The sequence below is a fragment of the Rana temporaria genome, chromosome 8, assembly GCF_905171775.1.
Source record: "Rana temporaria chromosome 8, aRanTem1.1, whole genome shotgun sequence".
Lineage (NCBI taxonomy): Eukaryota > Metazoa > Chordata > Amphibia > Anura > Ranidae > Rana > Rana temporaria.
Window position 1 is genome coordinate 161,292,592 of NC_053496.1, and position 20,209 is coordinate 161,312,800.

Here is a 20,209-nt window from a genome sequence, read left to right on the forward strand (position 1 = left end):
TTTCCCATTGAAGGAGGCTTGCAAGGCAAAGGGGAATTTCCATCTATAGGTTATGCCTTTTTTCCCTCATAATTTCCAGTAAGGGGTTAAGTGCTCTCCTGTTTTTAACTGCAATGGGAGACAGGTCTTGGAGGAGTTGTATGTTCTCTCCGTTAAAGGTGACCATGTCATGCTGTCTTGCTTTTTGGAGGATTTCTTCCTTTAGGCAGACATTTTTTAGACAGCAAATTATGTCTCTTTGAGAAGCATTGTCTGATGGTCTGGGGGCTGTGTGAGCTCTGTCAAATTATATTGGAGATTCAGAGAGTCTTTAGATCAGGTTGTTAAACATGGAGGTTAATGCCTGTTTAATCTGATCTGGGGACACTGTTTTTCAGGTATTCCTGACTCGGATGTTGTTTCTCCTTCCTCTGTTGTCCAGGTCCTCTATTTGTCTAATAATATCAATCATGTGCTGTGCGTGTGTAGCTGTGACACTTTCTAGTCTTTGCAGGGTTCTGTCCCTCTGTTTTCCTGCTTTTCCTGCTCACTTACAGCTATTTTGCTCTGTGAGCGTTAACAAGTTTGCTTTTTACATCTGTAATGGAGTTCTTAATGTCATCTGCAATCTCAGTCATGTCAGCATATGTCAGGGGATGTTCAGGTTGGATGGGATCTCTTACCGAGTCCTCTGAAGCAGGCAGGGAGATTTCATCATAATCTTCCTCGTCCCCTGCTGTTGGTCTGTGAGGCGGTGCCATCTTGTCTCCTCCACTGCTGCTTTTGTAAGTGTATTTTTTGAAGATTGTGGGGATTTGCTTGCCAGATGGAGATACTGAGCAGAGGGATCGAATTTGGGACCCACTTTTGTGAAGTCTGCCCATAATTTTGTTTTGAAAACGGGTTGTTTTTTGCCTCAGGGATCTCAGGCTGCAGGAGCTCTCCTAACAAGCGGCCATCCACGCTGAATGCCAAGCCACGCCCCCAAACTAAATATTAACAAGTTTGTGCCCTAGTAAAATAAGAATAATAGTTATACTTACAATTATTGCTCCCCAAAAGTCAATGCCACTGATTGAGGAGACGAAAAGAAAGAGGGCAACCAGACCATTTGGAGTGCTTGCTGATACTATACCCAGAATAATTTCCAATACACCAACAACAATTAGCAAAATCTAAAGGAAAAATAATAATAACAATATTGATTGCTGATCATATTTATCCTTGGCGCTATCTAATGCAGTGGTTCTCAACCTCAGTGCTCAAGTACCCCCAATGGGCCATGTTTTAAGAACTTCCTTTAGATAAAATAGCTCTTATCAATACAGTGTCATTGATATTGATTTTAAGCAGCTCTGCAAAGTAAAGGAAAACCTGAAAACATGGCCCGTTGGAGGTACTTGTGGACTGAGGTTGAGAACCACTGATCTAGTGAACTTTATTGAGAATGTAGTAAAGTGACTCAAACTAGGTCTTACTGTGTCATACTCAGGCAAGTAGTATTTTCAGAAACAGAGGTCAACAATGATACCGTCTCGTAACAAGTCTCATTTTAATTACTTTAAAATGTTTTCAACACTAGGTCTTACTGGGTCATGTGAATCAATACACCAAACTAAACAGTTCAATAGAATACAACAGATGGCAGCTGCTGTTCCAAACCTTTAAGTGAATTACTAAAGGTGCACAAAACCTATTGTGCAAACAGCGCTTGCCAATATCACATTAATAAGTGGAAAAGTGTACCACGTGAACTACATAAACTGAGAACAAACAATAAATGAAAAGAAATATGTATATAGAAAAAAGCTTCTGATGACGTCACACTTGATGACAAAACACGCAAGGATGGAACACACATTGTGCTACATTACGTCCTGGTGGAATGCATGCTGATTCTGTAGTGGGTCTTTTTCCACAGCCTCCACTGTTCATTGTGGTTGCTCACATATGAGGTCCATAAGATTATTAAAAGCCTCAAATGGCTACAGCATTTGACAGATAAAAACAAACTACATCTATGGTTTCACACTACGAGTAGACCGTCCTCTCTTTTTTTCTTATCCATACCACTGGTTATATCCTGTTTGAACTCACATCTTATCCGGACGAGGAGGATATTGAAGGATTTGTTCTAAAGGCCCAAGGAGGTCAGGCATATGATCCCTGATCCCATTTATGATCTTTCCCGTCATAAGGTAGGGGGATCTACAACATCTGGTGAGTGTACATCCACAGTTAATAATTCTTCCTGCATGGATCATACAATGAAAAATGTTTTTGTTTTTTATTGGAGTATTAAAAGGACTTTTTGGGGACTTTGTTTCTTTTACACAATTTTTAATTACCATTTAACAACATTTAGTCACTTGTTTAAACATAATATCATTATGTAATTTGTTGCCACTTTTTGTTTTCACCAACCTTTTTTCCAATATCCATATAGATATTTTTGTCGTTTATTGTTTGTTCTCAGTTTAATGACTTTATAAATATTCAAGTTTTACATCGTTGTATATTTTTTAAAGTAGAATTCATGGCAAAACCTAACTAGTCTTAAAAATGTTCCCTCCCCACTCCTAACACGCTTTCTGACTAACCTGTATAAGAAAGATCTGTATACTTGCTTGCTTATTTTCAGGCTACTTGGGTCTGGTTATGTGATCTCCCCTGTGTCAGCCAGCAGCACCTGCAAGGGAAAGCTCTCGACAATGGTTGCTAAAGGGGACTTCCAGATTCCGATAAGCCTCCCGCTCGCAGACCCCGACAACCAATGGCCAGGGTTGTCGGGAAGAAGCTCTTGTCCCCATCATGGGACATGGGGGACCCCAAAGTACCCTCCCTATGTTGAAGGCATGTGGCCTGGTATGGTTTATGGAGGGGGGGATTCACTCATCCCCCCTTCCTGGCCTACCAGGCTACTTGCTCGAATAAGGGTCTGGTATAGATTTTGGGGGGACCCCACACCAATTTTTTTTTACATTTGCCATGGAGTTCCCCTTAAAACTATACCAGACCCAAAGGGTTTTTTTTCTGTCATAGGCGCATAGCCCCCCCGCCCCAAAGCACCCATACCCCATATTGAGGGCATGTGGCCTGGTATGGTTCAAGGGGGGTGCTCTCTCGTCTCGTCAAATTGGTGCAGGGTTCCCCTTAATATCCATATCAGACATGAAGGGCCTGGTATCAAATTTGGGGGGACCCCCACAATTTTTTTTTATTTGGGTTCTCCTTAATATTCATACCAGACCCAAAGGGCATGTTAATGGACTGGAGTGTAACCAATGCTGTTTTTTTCATTGACTTATCTGTATTGCGGGACCCGACAATTCATTATAGCCTCAAGCAGTTTTAAGTGACTGTTTTCCTTTAAAAATGTAATTTTGCTGCAGGGACTGTTTTAAACACGGTAAACATTTGCAACTTTACAGGCATACTATAGACACCCCCCCCAGGTACGAAATTTAAAGGAATATTTCACTTTTTTTTGTTTACTTTAAGCATTTAAAGCAAGTTCGCCCATCCCTAATCCCCTGAACTGGTCATTGACTGCATCGAGCCTAAGGCCCCTTTCACATTACAGCGGGAGCCGCGGTGGCGCTATAGATTGCCACTAAAAATAGCGGCGCTATACTGCCAGGATTGCCGCGGGAATCAGCCGCTAGCGGTGCGGTATTAACCCCCGCAGGCGGCCGATAAAGGGTTAATACCGCCCGCAATGCGCCTCTATAGAGGCGCATTGCGGGAGGTATTGCCGCGTTTCCCATTGTTTTCAATGGGAAGGAGCGGTGAAGAAGCGGTATACATGCCGCTCCTCTCACCGCTCCAAAGATGCCGCTGACAGGAGATTTTTTTCATTCCCGCCAGCGCATCGCCTCATTGAGTAGGCAGTGAAGGAGTTTTTCAGGCGGTATAGCAGCGCTATTTTTAGCGCTGTACTGCCTGAAAAACTCCTCAGTGTGAAAGGGGTCTAAGTGTATCTGTGCTTGATTGCAGAAAATACCATTCACCTGGCTGCCAGTGAAGAAGTGAGGACTGTCTGTGTAATACTTAAGCAGCTCCTACGGGGGGTAGCGATACACTGCAATATGACAATGACAATTACTGTACATCTATTTTAACCTTGGCAGAAATGGCACTTACCCCAAAAGCTTTTGGTTTGCCTCTCAGGAATGTTTGGTGAAAGAGCAATGAATTGGTGTGCATTGAAGTATTCATGGTAAAACCTAGGAAAACAATACAAATAACTAAAGGATAAGAAATGTGTCAACATATCGTACAAGAATGAAAATGCAGCATCATGGCAATATTTAATTAATTTGAACATATCTTACAGAGAGAACACATTTTAAAGTATTGCTCCAGTCATGTGCCCTAACAGATGCTCCTAATCTTTTATAGTTACTAGTGGTTCACATCAGAACTCCCAAACATGGAAAAAGTTCAGACCCGAGCCACAAACCCCAAAAAAGTCTATGGGACCTGAACTTGAAAATCAGAAGTCCCAATTTTGAAGGTTTATATGCAAGTCATTGGCCATTAAAAGGGTATGGGGGACCGGGTACGGTCCTGGGGGACATGCATCAATGCTATTTTTTTTTTAAAAGATTGTTTTTAAAGAAGCAGTGATTTCAATGATGCTTAAAAATGAAAAACTAAGGGGACCTTCCCCCCAGTCACTATATTAAAGTGGCCCATCTGTACTGTGTATAGAACCAACTGCAGAAAACTGATATATTCAAATAGTAAAATGTGATTTTCCTGGCTGCAAGCCATTACCGACAATATATATATATATATTTTTAAATGACATGGGGTCCCTCAATCAATACCAGGCCCTTTGGGTCTGGTATGGATTTTTTTTTTTTAAACGGCATGGGGTCTCCCCTAAAATCCATACCAGAGCCTTATTCAGGCATTCAGCCTGACATCCCCCCTACTGAACCATACCAGGGAAAATGCCCACAACATGGGGGGAGCTTTGGGGCGAGGGGAGTAAAATTTTGGAGCAATATGGCCATTGCAGCCTGTAATGGAACTATGTATTCTGCCGGGACATTTATAATCATCATGCAGTGAGGCATACCAAGGGTTAATTGTAGAGTGACTTTTGGGCACAGATTGAGCCAGGAGATGGGGTGGCAAGTGAATCATAATCCATGTTTGCAGGATGTCTGGAGATGTCACAAGTTGTTGGCTATTCAATGTGGGGACACATTCTTTTGAAAGGTGTTAATTTCATAGACTCCTAGACATTTCATTGTCCCTTGTGTAAAGGTGTTATGTATGCTAAATACTGTTTATGTGTGGAATTAACTTATCGGAGACAGAACGTCTGTCTAGAAATGTGGATTGGAAGGAGATCATTGTGTTTGAGTTCTGGTAATGAAGAAATGTTTATAATTAGCTCAAAGAAGGTGATTGAAGCTTCCCCACGGTGTGATGTGTGGGTGGGGACAGTTTGATTGTTCATGTGCCTTGAATACTGTATAAAATCTCAGAGTGAACCATTAAAAATCAGTTCTGCTTGACTTGGCGTTCGATGGGATATACCGGCGGTACCTGCATATCGCAGCTTGCCAGGGAAAATGACTTCTCCAACGGCTGATACCCTCTCCCTACCTGGGTAGCCGTTACATTGGTTGGCAGCAGCGGGGTGGTCCTTTTATCCAAAGAGAAAGTGCTGAATGGAGTCGCAGTACGCCAGGCTGAAAAGATCCACACTAAAAGATTTATTGGAGAGTCGGGGTAGGAGTGCCAGCAACAGACCACGGAGGGAGCTGATAGCTGACCTGCTGGAGCTGGACGAAATGGAGGGATCCATGGAAGGAACGGAGCCCCTTGCACCTGTCAGCGAAGAAGATGTAATTACTGGGATTGTGCAGCGGAGATTATCCTTGTATCCAGAAACGTCCGTGGAACTAATAAACCAGCTGTTCCGGGAAGCACGGGAAGAGATACAAATGAAGAGGGGACAAGAACTGGAACTGGTAAGAGTGAGACAGCCCATTACACATGCAGTTCCTACCCCCCACCCGTGGCTACAGGAAAGAAAATACCGCTCACTGCATTTAAAGCTTTTGTAGAAAGTGAGGAGGAAATCGATGGATATTTGGCGGACTTTGAGAGGCAGTGCTCACTACACCAGGTACCACCAGACCAATGAGTCACTATTTTGTCGGGAAATTGTTGAGCAAAGCCAATGAAGCCTTTCGGGCTCTTGCTCCAGAGGATATTTTACAATACCAGCAAGTTAAAAAGGCGCTGCTAACCCGATACGCTGTAACTCCAGAAGCCATCACTGCAGCAACATGGGGCATATTGCTCGTTATTGCCCTCTGAGAGCTACAACTACCAACTGGAGACGGACAACACCCAACACAGAGGTCACTCCATCACGTCCCTCTGCGGCCCACTGCCTAGAGACCGAGGTGGGCCCTGAGGAATGTCTGGGAATTTTGTATGAGGCAGACCCAATACAAGCTGCCTCTCCAGATAACCGTCGGCATCACCGTCAGGAGGTACGGGTGAATGGACAAGTAGCACAAGGCCTAAGAGACACTGGGACTACAATCACGTTGATTCAAAAACATCTGGTAAAGCCAGAGAACGTGTCCACTCGCACAGTTGCCGTCCGGGTCGCAGGGGTTGCTGTATTTCGCGTACCCACCACCCGGGTGCACTTAAACTGGGGAGCCGGGTCAGGAAAGACCACAGTTGGTATCATGGACAACCTACCTGCTGAGGTTGTGCTGGGCAACGACATTGGCCCTCTGACTTCGGCTTATTTACCTACACCTGCTGCTGCTTGTCCCGTGACCACCCGAGTTGCTGGAATCAACCCGCTTGCTGCTGAGACCCGGGTAAGACTACATTGCCCGACATGTACTGTAGATCCGGCACAATATCACAGTCTAAAATAGGAATGTGACAAGTTGGCCAGTGAGAAATCAGAGATGCAACGACACTACGTCATGTATTATGAGATGTCCCGTGGCTTGAACATTGAAATGCACAAACAGGCAGAAATTGTCAAAAGATTAAATGGGATTTGCATCCAGGTGGTGCCTTATCTGTCCCAAGAACATCAGCAACAGGTTTTGGGAGCCATTAAGAGAGCAAAGCAAGTGACTGTTCCAGAACTGAATTCCATTATTCACCTTCACCACCAGCTACCGACCTGGTAAGCCAATGGGAATGACGACGGACTGTCTAGGCAAACGGAACTTTTACCCTAACAGCAGACCGGACATCCCCAAGTTGACCCGAAAAGGATCAATCCGGGTCTGCCGGAGTGTTCCACAAAAGGGGAGTAGTGTAATGGAACTATGTATTCTGCCGGGACATTTATAATCATCATGCAGTGAGGCATACCAAGGGTTAATTGTAGAGTGATTGAAGCTTCCCCACGGTGTGATGTGTGGGTGGGGACAGTTTGATTGTTCATGTGCCTTGAATACTGTATAAAATCTCAGAGTGAACCATTAAAAAATCAGTCCTGCTTGACTCTGCAAAAACGTAGCCCCGTCTCGTTTCTTGAAAGGGCGTTCGATGGGATATACCGGCGGTACCTGCATATCGCAGCTTGCCAGGGAAAAGGACTTCTCCAACGGCTGATACCCTCTCCCTACCTGGGTAGCCGTTACACAGCCTTATATTAACAAAATAAATAACTTCAAATAAAATGTTATAACATTCCTTAGAACAGAAACTGACAAATTAAGCTTGGTGGTCTTTGAGGGCAACAAAATACAACCTATATACTGTGAAAACCTTTGCTTAAACTTTGCTCCCAGCTGCAGCACACTGGTTTGGAGACAATCCTGTAACAGCTCTGGTGAACGGAGTGAACCACAACTGCGTTTAGCAAGGATTTCAATGCACTTCTTTATGTGAGAATTCAGTATTGGACCCCAGGCGTCACTCCACACAAACAGGAGTTTGGGGGTTCTCTACATCATCTCTCTCTCACATAAAGAAATGCGTTGAGCTACTAAGGATGGATGCATTACAACATGCGACCAGAGCTTAGCATTTAAAATTATAGTATACACTTTAAAGATTCCAATACACCTCTATATGCAAGTGATTATCAGTACGGGACCCCAGGCGTCACTCCATGCAAACAGGGGTTTGGGGATCTTTACATCATATCACTTAAACATATAGAGATGTATTAGGCCACTAAGGGAGTTGGTATGAAATACCATCAATCCTTAGCATAGAAAAGTTAGAGCGAACATGTTCAGCAAGTCAGGGCAAGGCCCATAAGCAATATACACTTATGTCAAGCACGTAGTAAATAGAAGTTGTTAAGACAACTAATATTGCATATGAGAGGCAGATATAGCTCAGGTAATTATAGTTGCATATGAGAGGCAAATTTAGCTCAGGTAATGATAGTTGCATATGAGACGCAAATATAGCTCAGGTAATTTGAGAGTAGATGTCCCTTTAAGATATTCCTTTAGCAAACAGTCATAGGCACAACAGTCCCAAGTAGTATGTTAATAGCCACAAGCCATAATAAATATCAGCAATTGTTTTAGGTGGAAAGTATGCAGCAGATGTTAATATAGAACTACAAGTGACACAATTGCTACTTATCCGTTTGCAGGACTTCAGTGTAGCAACAAGGGATTCTGTAGTGTAGGGTGTCAGCAAGGAAGGTCTCAAAGGTTGTCCCCGGCAACGACAGTCTGTTGCAGCAATCGTAGCAGCATTGATGCAGGAGTTGCATGCTGGTCAGAGTTTCAGCATGGGGAGCGATGGCACCATTGGTTGTAGCATGGCCGATCTACAGCTGATAATAGAATGGTGTGCAGTCAGCACACCGCTCTGTTTATAGCAAGGGGGCAGCTGCAGTGCATAAGCGTACTTCCGCGTTCCACGGTGGAACGCACATGGCGCCGCGTGATGACGTCATTGTGCGGTCGCCGCATGCGCTCCACTCCAGAATGCACTACGATGTCGCAGGAAGCGTCTGTTACAAATCCTCATTATCTGCAGGGACCTCCATTTACATATTAGTTAATCCTAAGGAATGTACCCGAGAACATTGTATGTGCTAAGATGTTCCTTTGGTATAACATATTGCTGAACATAGCAGAAATTAATGTGTGCCATACAAGGGTCTAAAGGGTCTAAGTTTGGACAGTATGAGGTCATGACGTTCATTTGTAACATATATATATATATATAAGCTATGTTTTAAGAAGGCTGAACACTTGCACCACACTCTTGCACGACACTGACACTTGCACACACACACACACACACAAAGACACTCGCATACTCACATTTACTCACACCCACTTTGAAAGATAATATAGTAGGAGAGGTAACTGTCAGCGCAGATACAAAGTACATGTATGGGTAGGAGTATGGTGATTAGTCCATTGGAAATTGTAGTAACAGGCAGTTCAATGGTTAAAAATGCAGGTGATGTGGCTGTTCAATGGCGGCTGCTGTCCTCAGAGAGCTGACTCTGTGGTAAACAAAAAAGGGGTAGAGAAAGGAAGCACCACCTAAGTGCAGTATTAAAGAGGTTCTTTTAATGACACATTGTACAAAACACACTTACAAGAAGGTAAGGAAAGAAGGCTCATCTGTAACATCCTGTAGTCCTTGTCCCGGATCCATGGGCTGCTTTAGAAGTGAACAAAGCAGAATGTGTGGAGTCTTCAGGCCTGTCCTGTGGCCTTCAGGATGAAGTCTGTTCCAGCCTCACAGGTCACGTGACAGGTCACGTTGTTGTAAGTTTTGTATGAAGAAATTATAATATATTCAACATTATTATTCAGCAAAAATATGAAAGATCCATTAAGTCTAAAATTGGAGATGAATCACTGAAATGAAAACTCTTCAGGAACCAAGCCATATTTGTCCAGTTAACAATACATTAGCTAGCTGTAACGTTTACGATCTTCAGTGAAAGTTGAAACAATGAAGCTCTTCTCACAGAACAAAAGAAGTGTTGACTCAGCTTTGGTGTATAAACAAGAAGAGGTGTATCATCACCACTGGTCAACTATCCTGCCATAGGGAGAGCTCTCACAGATACCTAACTGGGCTACTATCACATTGGAGTAGAATAACTCCCATTGTATCACAGAAAAAGGTTGCTCTAAGGTAAACAGGCAGTATTGTCTCAGCTGCGACTTAGACAATGGCAGAAAAATACAAGTCATCGCTCACACCAAGGACAAGACATGCCTCTATCTATGAGATGGACAAATCTGATACAAGTCAGAGATATTTTATAATGCATTGTATTGGAAGAATATATATCGAAATGAAATAAGTAATGTTTAGATAATCGATAAATTAGGACCGAGGGAAACATACCCGGTAGGTTAGAGCTTTGTTCGAGGAAAGAAATATATGAGAAATTTGTTTTATAAATAGAAGTGCTTAGATAAGCTACCGTAATTGACATTATGAAAGATATCACATTGTGATTATAAAAATATGAAATGTAACACATATCCATCAAGCACATATCAAAATAATTCATGCATCTACATTAATAATTATTTTGCATTTGATTGAGAGATGTAACCTATGCATTGATTGCAAAGACTGTTTGAAAAACATTTATAATAGAATATATGGGAACATATCGTATCAAAATCAAAAATATACTAATTGTATTTTATATAATATAAAGATACCAGAGTCATACATAGAGGTGTATATATATATATATATATATATATATATATATATATATATGGATAGATATATGTCGATAGTCTAAACCTAAAATATAGATATCCAACGTATAGATTATCTCACAATAAAGGTGAGACACCTAGTGGCTGGAAGTAATATTACTCGAGGTTCTCCAAGCCCAGAGAACAAGTCAATTATTAAACTGTCAGCCAGTAGAAACCAAACACATCTTGGCAGGAACGCCCATATGTGCCACAGGCCTATGATTTAAGGACAGTTGTCAGAAGGGGCAGGACTGGATAATCTTTATAGTCCTATTGTTTTATTCAAAATAAAAAGGGAAACCCATGAGATAGAAAAAAGAAAAGAGAGAGGATGCAATCTAAGATCTAAAATCTTAATCTTGAGCTCAATGGGAGGATGAGAAGAGGACCCCACCAATAGGAGCGCCCCATGAGAGCACGCTTGCACTATGCATGAAGACTGCAACGATTTTAGCTCTGGCCACTTGCCAATAGGAAATAGCCATCTTGGGAATTGGTAACTATGTCATTTTTATTTTATCTCAAATATATTGTTGTTCCCTAGAAATGTTGAAGTATTGAAGTATTGAATATCCTGTAGTTCTGGTTTGTTCTCATATCAATAACTTGTCACTTTTCCTTAAGAGCACAATTTTTATTATATTTTTATTTTTACATAGTTTCAATTCTATTGACAAAACTAACGTCCAATATATTTCACATTATTTGATCTTTTACTTACCTGCAGTAAAGTAACGATTAGACGTGTGAAATAGACGTTTTTGTTTCATTGTCATTTACATAAAAGTTATCTTGAGAACCTACCATGACTCAGATCAAAGGTATTGCATGCCCATTTTGGGGGTATTTTATTGATTTTCAAGTCGTTAATGTGACGCAACTGGTATTTTAATTTCATGTAAATATTCAGATTTTGTCTACCAATAAATTAGCTATTTTGTATGATCATACGTCTCCGTGAATACGTTTCATATTATAGACTATGGCATATAGATTGTCTTGTATTTAAAAGCATCTTCGTTATAAAAGAATTCAAAGTAAATTACTGTGCGGGTAAATATGACCTTAAAAAAGCACAACATATAAATGGAGGCACTGCTGAGATAATGTCGATGTTTTGTACAAGATCAGTCATAGCTATGGTGGTGACATAAATAATATTTTGCATGAAATTATTAATTATTAATTTTTGGGAAAAAAATAAAAAAATTTTGCCTTAAAATGTCTAGTCAAAGTGAATCGTATGTTGATGGGGATTACCAAGAGTCAGCCCTTAGTGGTGAGATGAGTACTCAGAGAAAGTCGATACAGGTACAGGAAATGTTGAAAAAAATTTCTAAAGCTGAAATGACAGATCATGCCAGAAAAAAATTGTATGATGAGACTGATATAGCATTCATTAAAGACTGTAAAAACCGTGCCCGTCATATAGTAAAAGACGTGTGGAACTCGGAAAGTCAAATTGTTGCGCAGAAAAACAGCTCATCTGAGACAGAGAAAATAGAAAGGCTTGATGACATTATGCTTGAATTACGCATTATCCTGATGTATATTGGTGATATATTTAAATGTCAAAATACCCAACCGGAGATAGATATCTCAGAATCCCAGCCACATTTAACAGAAAAGGAATGTGAGCTCACTAAAAGTAGAGACTATGACAAGGCAGATCAGTATCACGGGTCTAAAATGACAGTGCAAAATGAAATCAAACCATTGCAAGAGTACAATAGAAGAATGCAGGAACAAATAGAAGAGTGGGAGAGTTTTCTGCAGGGAAATGAATCTCCTGACGAAAGTTGCAGAGTAATGAGCAGTGGAAATTTAGAAAGTTGCCGAGTAATGAGCAGTGAAAATTTAAAAGAAGAAACAGATCAGCTTAAGTCAGAATGGGAATCCCTAATTAAGCAATCAGAAGAATTAAAAGAGCAAGTAAAGCTTGTGCCTCAGGATGATGTGCCAATGCCTAACCCTGAAAGTATAGATTCTGACCAAAATCTAATATCTGACTCTCAAACTGAAATGTGGGAGTTAGACATTGGAGAGGAACCAGAAAAAGAACCCTCATCCTATCCCAAGCCATCTGTAGAGCAAAGGGGGGTAAAAAGTGAACCACCCCATAAAAGTAGGCCTAATCAGTTTTCCCTGGGATCAGAGGAAAAGACAGGCACCCCTAAACAGGACGCCTCAGAAATAATAAAAATGTTAAATGATACTCTCCCAGTATTTGAGGAAGAGGGATCCATGTGTGTCATTGACCACATTGAGGCCTATGAAAATACCTTATCAGATTTAGGCCTAGCTGATGACCAGTCAAGGATTGATTTCTTACCGTGGGTATTTGAAACCAGACACCGCAATTTCTGCGCATCTTTTAAAGATCTGTCTGGTACTTCATGGCAAGAAATTAAACACCGCTGTCATCTAAAATTTGGCCAGCACAAAAATGTTACAGCGGCTAGTGCGGCTATACAAAATTTGAAATGTGCCAGTAATCAAAACCCCACAGAAGTGTTGCCTGTGCTCAGAGGTGCTTACCACTTAGCAGAAAATGAGCCAGACCACAATGAAACTGAGTTTAAATCCACGTTCTTTGAGGCCCTACCTACCCACATAGAAGTGTGTTTAGCAAAAGACTACGAAAGGGGGTGCTCACTGGAGTCCGTGGTAAAAGAGAGTAACAATTTGTACTCTATCCAACAAACTGGTGAATACAATGGGAGGCCTCAACTCATAACTCAAATTGTGGATGAAATTAATGCATCTCCTCAATTATTACGGGTTGATACCCAGAAAATTACGGGTGCTGATATAGTCAGAGGAGATATGCCACAGAGTCGTCCCAGCGGGAGACCGCGTACCCCACCAATTAGGAGGGGGGGACAGAAAACACCCTGTAGAGGAAGGGAACAAAGACCATCTCAGGAGTACCATCCTGGGGAGCCAGACGCAAGGTTTAAGAGAAACTATAGGGTGTACCTCCAACGGGTCAAATTTAAACCCAAAGGTAGAAACCCGTACTATTACCGGTCCAATTCGCCCCGGGGACCAACACAGGTAAATAGGGAGCAGCCGCAGGGTAAGACACCCCAGAATCCCCAGAAAAATAGGGAGAAATTAAGGCCCAGACAAATATCCCAGAATCAGAACAGTGTTGCTGAAGGGGATATGTCTGATAAAACTGAGCCAGTGGTCCCCAGAAAGTACAGAAACTGGGTCACAGAACACTATTCTGATCAGCCTGTAAGCAATACAGAAACCAAAATAAAACAAATTATGGATATGTTACACGGTTTCATTGCTGTACGAAGTGTGAATCACATTTCTTTAAGGGACAAATACTGGGGCCAGCCAAGGGCCACAGAGCCTTTGAAGCGCCTATGTTAAAGTTAATCAGAGGAATGCACTGAAAAGGCATAGGAGACAGAGGTTCTAACACCATATTTTCTTCAGGTTACAGTTGTAAGGATCCTGAAATCCCTAACAGGGATTTTGGTCGTTGGAAATTAACTGTTATCCTATTTTTCAGTGGTCACTTCATTCCTCCGACATAAACAGGTCGCTCCAAACAGCTTAATTTCAAGAAGTCGCAGAAGACGATAATTACAAAGGATGACCGAATCCTAAAGAAATTAATATCAGAAGACCTCAAATGGTTTGATATTCTGGTAACAGATAAGTCACCCGCAGAAGGTAGTGTGATTGCCTAAAATGAGTTTTATTGACACCCCAAAGGGGGAAGGTTTTATTTGTTTTATTCCTCCCAAGTAGAAGGTTGACTATCGTATCAGATATTTTGTTGCTGACAGTAAGTGTCACATGTCAAATAAAATATTATTACATTTTATTATCCCAGAACCGCTACAATTAAGCTAAAAAAAAAAAAATGGTTCTGAAGGATATCAGTTATTAATATATGGTATCCTCAGCTATAAATAAATGTCCTCATGTTAATGAGCCCTAGAGCTTTGTCTCCCATAGCAAATATCCAGTCATTGTCTTGATAGCCAGAGTGCTTAGTTAAAGGACTGATGACACAATAAGCCAATAGGGGGGGGCTCTGAGGAAGCCAAGCATATCGGCTGACAGATCTCAAAATGCAGGTCATGTAAAAAAAAACAAACATATATTGTCTTTTTCTCATGGAATCCGTTTTTACTTAACAGGACTAAAGATGTCCAGGAGCAGGTCTACAGAACCGAGAGTCCAACACGTGTGAATCATCCAGAGGAAGAACCGTATGGGGGAATCAAAGACACCGCTGATGGCTAATCTGCACGAACAGAACCCACCAGGACGGCCAAGCACCAAGGCGCCCGGGTGATCCAGTTCCCGATAACCAACGGCTAACCAACCCTGCGATGCACGCGTCAATCACAAACCCAATTCTTTTCCTCAAGGAATTACACCCATCTGCAGGTGTCAACACCCCTTAAATGCTATATTCAGCATCCACGATCCGGATACAATACCAGGCCAATGAAGCCGGATTTCTTCAACAGTGTGCGTCTTGAAGCCTTTCAAACGACTTCCGGCATTTGAAGACTTCAAGGGGGGGGTTATGTTGTAAGTTTTGTTTGAAGAAATTATAATATATTCAACATTATTATTCAGCAAAAATATGAAAGATCCATTAAGTCTAAAATTGGAGATGAATCACTGAAATGAAAACTCTTCAGGAACCAAGCCATATTTGTCCAGTTAACAATACATTAGCTAGCTGTAACGTTTACGATCTTCAGTGAAAGTTGAAACAATGAAGCTCTTCTCACAGAACAAAAGAAGTGTTGACTCAGCTTTGGTGTATAAACAAGAAGAGGTGTATCATCACCACTGGTCAACTATCCTGCCATAGGGAGAGCTCTCACAGATACCTAACTGGGCTACTATCACATTGGAGTAGAATAACTCCCATTGTATCACAGAAAAAGGTTGCTCTAAGGTAAACAGGCAGTATTGTCTCAGCTGCGACTTAGACAATGGCAGAAAAATACAAGTCATCGCTCACACCAAGGACAAGACATGCCTCTATCTATGAGATGGACAAATCTGATACAAGTCAGAGATATTTTATAATGCATTGTATTGGAAGAATATATATCGAAATGAAATAAGTAATGTTTAGATAATCGATAAATTAGGACCGAGGGAAACATACCCGGTAGGTTAGAGCTTTGTTCGAGGAAAGAAATATATGAGAAATTTGTTTTATAAATAGAAGTGCTTAGATAAGCTACCGTAATTGACATTATGAAAGATATCACATTGTGATTATAAAAATATGAAATGTAACACATATCCATCAAGCACATATCAAAATAATTCATGCATCTACATTAATAATTATTTTGCATTTGATTGAGAGATGTAACCTATGCATTGATTGCAAAGACTGTTTGAAAAACATTTATAATAGAATATATGGGAACATATCGTATCAAAATCAAAAATATACTAATTGTATTTTATATAATATAAAGATACCAGAGTCATACATAGAGGTGTATATATATATATATATATATATATATATGGATAGATATATGTCGATAGTCTAAACCTAAAATATAGATATCCAACGTATAGATTATCTCACAATAAAGGTGAGACACCTAGTGGCTGGAAGTAATATTACTCGAGGTTCTCCAAGCCCAGAGAACAAGTCAATTATTAAACTGTCAGCCAGTAGAAACCAAACACGTCTTGGCAGGAACGCCCATATGTGCCACAGGCCTATGATTTAAGGACAGTTGTCAGAAGGGGCAGGACTGGATAATCTTTATAGTCCTATTGTTTTATTCAAAATAAAAAGGGAAACCCATGAGATAGAAAAAAGAAAAGAGAGAGGATGCAATCTAAGATCTAAAATCTTAATCTTGAGCTCAATGGGAGGATGAGAAGAGGACCCCACCAATAGGAGCGCCCCATGAGAGCACGCTTGCACTATGCATGAAGACTGCAACGATTTTAGCTCTGGCCACTTGCCAATAGGAAATAGCCATCTTGGGAATTGGTAACTATGTCATTTTTATTTTATCTCAAATATATTGTTGTTCCCTAGAAATGTTGAAGTATTGAAGTATTGAATATCCTGTAGTTCTGGTTTGTTCTCATATCAATAACTTGTCACTTTTCCTTAAGAGCACAATTTTTATTATATTTTTATTTTTACATAGTTTCAACTCTATTGACAAAACTAACGTCCAATATATTTCACATTATTTGATCTTTTACTTACCTGCAGTAAAGTAACGATTAGACGTGTGAAATAGACGTTTTTGTTTCATTGTCATTTACATAAAAGTTATCTTGAGAACCTACCATGACTCAGATCAAAGGTATTGCATGCCCATTTTGGGGGTATTTTATTGATTTTCAAGTCGTTAATGTGACGCAACTGGTATTTTAATTTCATGTAAATATTCAGATTTTGTCTACCAATAAATTAGCTATTTTGTATGATCATACGTCTCCGTGAATACGTTTCATATTATAGACTATGGCATATAGATTGTCTTGTATTTAAAAGCATCTTCGTTATAAAAGAATTCAAAGTAAATTACTGTGCGGGTAAATATGACCTTAAAAAAGCACAACAACGTGATTACTTCCAAGGAACACTTCCGGGAGGAGGGTCAGACAGGGAAAACAAAGGCTGATTGGGCTACGCGCTCGGAGCCACTGCTCCTTCTACAGGCCAATAAAAGGAGCAGTGGCTCCGAGCGCGTAGCCCAATCAGCCTTTGTTCTCCCTGTCTAACCCTCCTCCCGGAAGTGTTCCGTTATGTCAACCTGACTATGAATGCTGTTCATTCAGAAACGCCCTTGAGATACAAGAATAGTAGATAATAATAACTATTCTTCAGTGGCGAGCCATCCACTACCGCCGTATCTCTATATTTTTACAGACATCTCGACCCTTGCTGAACAACAGTCCAGTAACAGACGGTTGAAGACAAGAAATTCTTCTAAATACGGTGAGGAAAAGTTATGGAATTTATAGATGAAATAGCTAGAGATAGTAAGCTAGAATTTAAAGATGTGTCTTTTTATCCAAATGACAGTCATCGCTGGGCATATATGTACAAAGAATGCTTACAATCTAATACACAGATCGACAAATCCAGGTTTACTGTGCATAAATTACGTAAGAAAATAAGTAATGTATTGAAATTGGTGAGAATATTTAATAAGATGATTATTAATATTTTACCTGCCAAAAATGTGTGTACACTAAATCAGACAGAGACTAATAATGTACAGAACACAGGAATACATGAAAATGTGTCCCAAGATTCTCTTAGTTGTTCTAACTGTGAGATTCTTTGTAATTACATAGAGAATCTTGAGGAACAATTAGAATCTATAAAAAATGATTTTGCCAGAGTTACAAAATGACAGTAGACAGATTGCTGTAATAAATACAGATGACAAAAAGACTTAAACCAAGTCAAAGCTACAATCTTATTTTCCGGAAAGTTTGGAAATAGAGAATGTTGATGAAATGGAAATGAAACTTAAAAACTTATTATGTAGAACTGCAAAACTAAAGTTGCAAATACATGACCAACTTATGAAAGTTTTAAAACACTTTCCTATTTATGACGTTGAGGCTACTGTATTTTCTAATTGGGATTTATTTGAAATGTTTGCAGATCGGTTTAATCTTTCAAACGAAACGATCAACGCAATTACATATTTCAGTTGTGGATTCCTGTTAATTTTGCTAAACGAATCCATTCACTTGTTAGTGATGACGAATAGTGTTGCTCACGAATATTCGTATTGCGAATATTCGGCTCGAATATGGCATATTCGAGTATTCGCGATATATTTGGAATTTCGCGGTGAATATTCGCTATTCCGAATATTCGCATTTTTTCAATTTTATTTTTAAAACAGATCACATTCTATCGACGTCTAAAAGCATTGCTGGTATGATTAGAGACCCTGGGCCGAGTAGCTAAGCTGAGGCGATCCTTTTATGTTGCTGAATATAAAAAAAAAAAATTGCAAATTTTCGCTAATGCGAATGCGAAAATGATTGCGAATTTTCGATAACTGTGGTAGGAGAACTCTTTTTTTTTTTAAATTTTCATTCTTTATTTGTCTTTTTTTCTTATTCACATTTGATTATTAAACAAATCATTCATAAAAAATTTCAGGAACCAACATCATTCCTTATATGTATCTTAATCTTAATATAAAATACAGATAATATAAAAGGTAAGTACACATTGGTTATCTTGTTTATATAAAAGGAAGGAAAAACAACATCCAAGAGAAAGGAGAGAAGGGGAAAAAAAAGAGAAAAAAAAAAGAAAAAATGCTCAGATCACATCTACTGTTCAGGGGAACTATTCTTATACCTATTCACGGTGTGGTTAGTACTTAATCTCTTCACCCTTAGTTTTATATAACTGGTCCCTCCATCCGTTCTCCTCTCTCCCCCGGTGAGGTTTCAGGGCCAGCCCAATCCTAGTTTTTCTTGAGTTGGCACACATATGGCTTTATTTTAGGGTGCTATTTTTAATTCTACTTCACCCCAGCTATAATTCTTACCCACTAGAGGGGCGGGCCCTTCTCTTCCAGCCAAGGCCTCCACATCTCCTCAAACTCCTTAAGGTTACCTCTTTTTGTATAAACTGCCCTTTCTTTACAGATCGTCTCGTTTACTGCTCCAATCCATTCTCTTATTGCCGGGGGTGTTATCGCCTGCCATCTTGTCATTATTAATTTTCTGGCTTGGAACAAGCCTCTCAATAATGCGACTGTAGTGATTTTCTTCTCCTTCTGTTCCCTCCTATATCCCAGTACACATAGTGTGGCTTCCGCCTCCAGAGGTACACCAAATGTCTCCCCCAAGACATTTATCACTCCCTCCCAATATTTGGGCATCGCCACACCATGTGTACTAGGTCTCCAGTCCCCTGGCATCTAGGACATTTGTCATCTGTTCTTCTTCCAAAGTTGAACAGACGTTTGGGTGTATAATAAGCTTGATTTACCAGCATCAGGTGGGAGACCCTTTGTGGGGGTGAGACCAAAACCTTTGGTCCCATCTCCAAGACCCTCCGCCACTGATCCTGTGTCACTTCCCCCAAGTCCTCCTCCCATTTCTCTTTTATTTTTAGGAGATGCAAGCCCATATTAGCCTTTTTACCTATCTGTTTATATAGTTCAGAGATAAGTCCCTTAGTTGGTCCTACCTTGCCTAAATTTTGGAAAAGGGGCATTTCACACCACACTAGGGTTTGTGTCCTGAATTGGGCTTCAAGGGCATGCCCCACCTGTATATAAGTAAAAAATGAATATTGTGGTATCTTAAATTCCTCTCTTAAATCCTGAAATTTCCTATATTTATCCTCTTTATACAGTTGTTTCAACCTTTTAATGCCATTTATTTCCCATGCTCTGACCTTTCCTATCTGGAGGATTTCCTTCAATTTAGTATTATTCCACAGTGGGGAGTATTCAGAAAACCCGGTATATCCCATCAGTTTTTTAACCATT

At 40.3% G+C, this 20,209-nt stretch overlaps 1 protein-coding gene across 1 annotated transcript in view; it reads right to left on the reverse strand.

The window, feature by feature from the left end:
- The window catches only part of LOC120909300 (membrane-spanning 4-domains subfamily A member 15-like), a 92,320-nt gene that overhangs the window by 37,945 nt on the left and 34,166 nt on the right, over positions 1 to 20,209 (reverse strand). The window contains exons 2-3 of the mRNA XM_040321047.1: positions 4,123 to 4,205; positions 1,023 to 1,154 (exon numbers count right to left, since the gene is read on the reverse strand). Coding sequence (XP_040176981.1) covers positions 1,023 to 1,154; positions 4,123 to 4,197 — 207 coding nt within the window. The 5' untranslated portion in view covers positions 4,198 to 4,205. The remainder of the gene's footprint in view (positions 1 to 1,022; positions 1,155 to 4,122; positions 4,206 to 20,209) is intronic.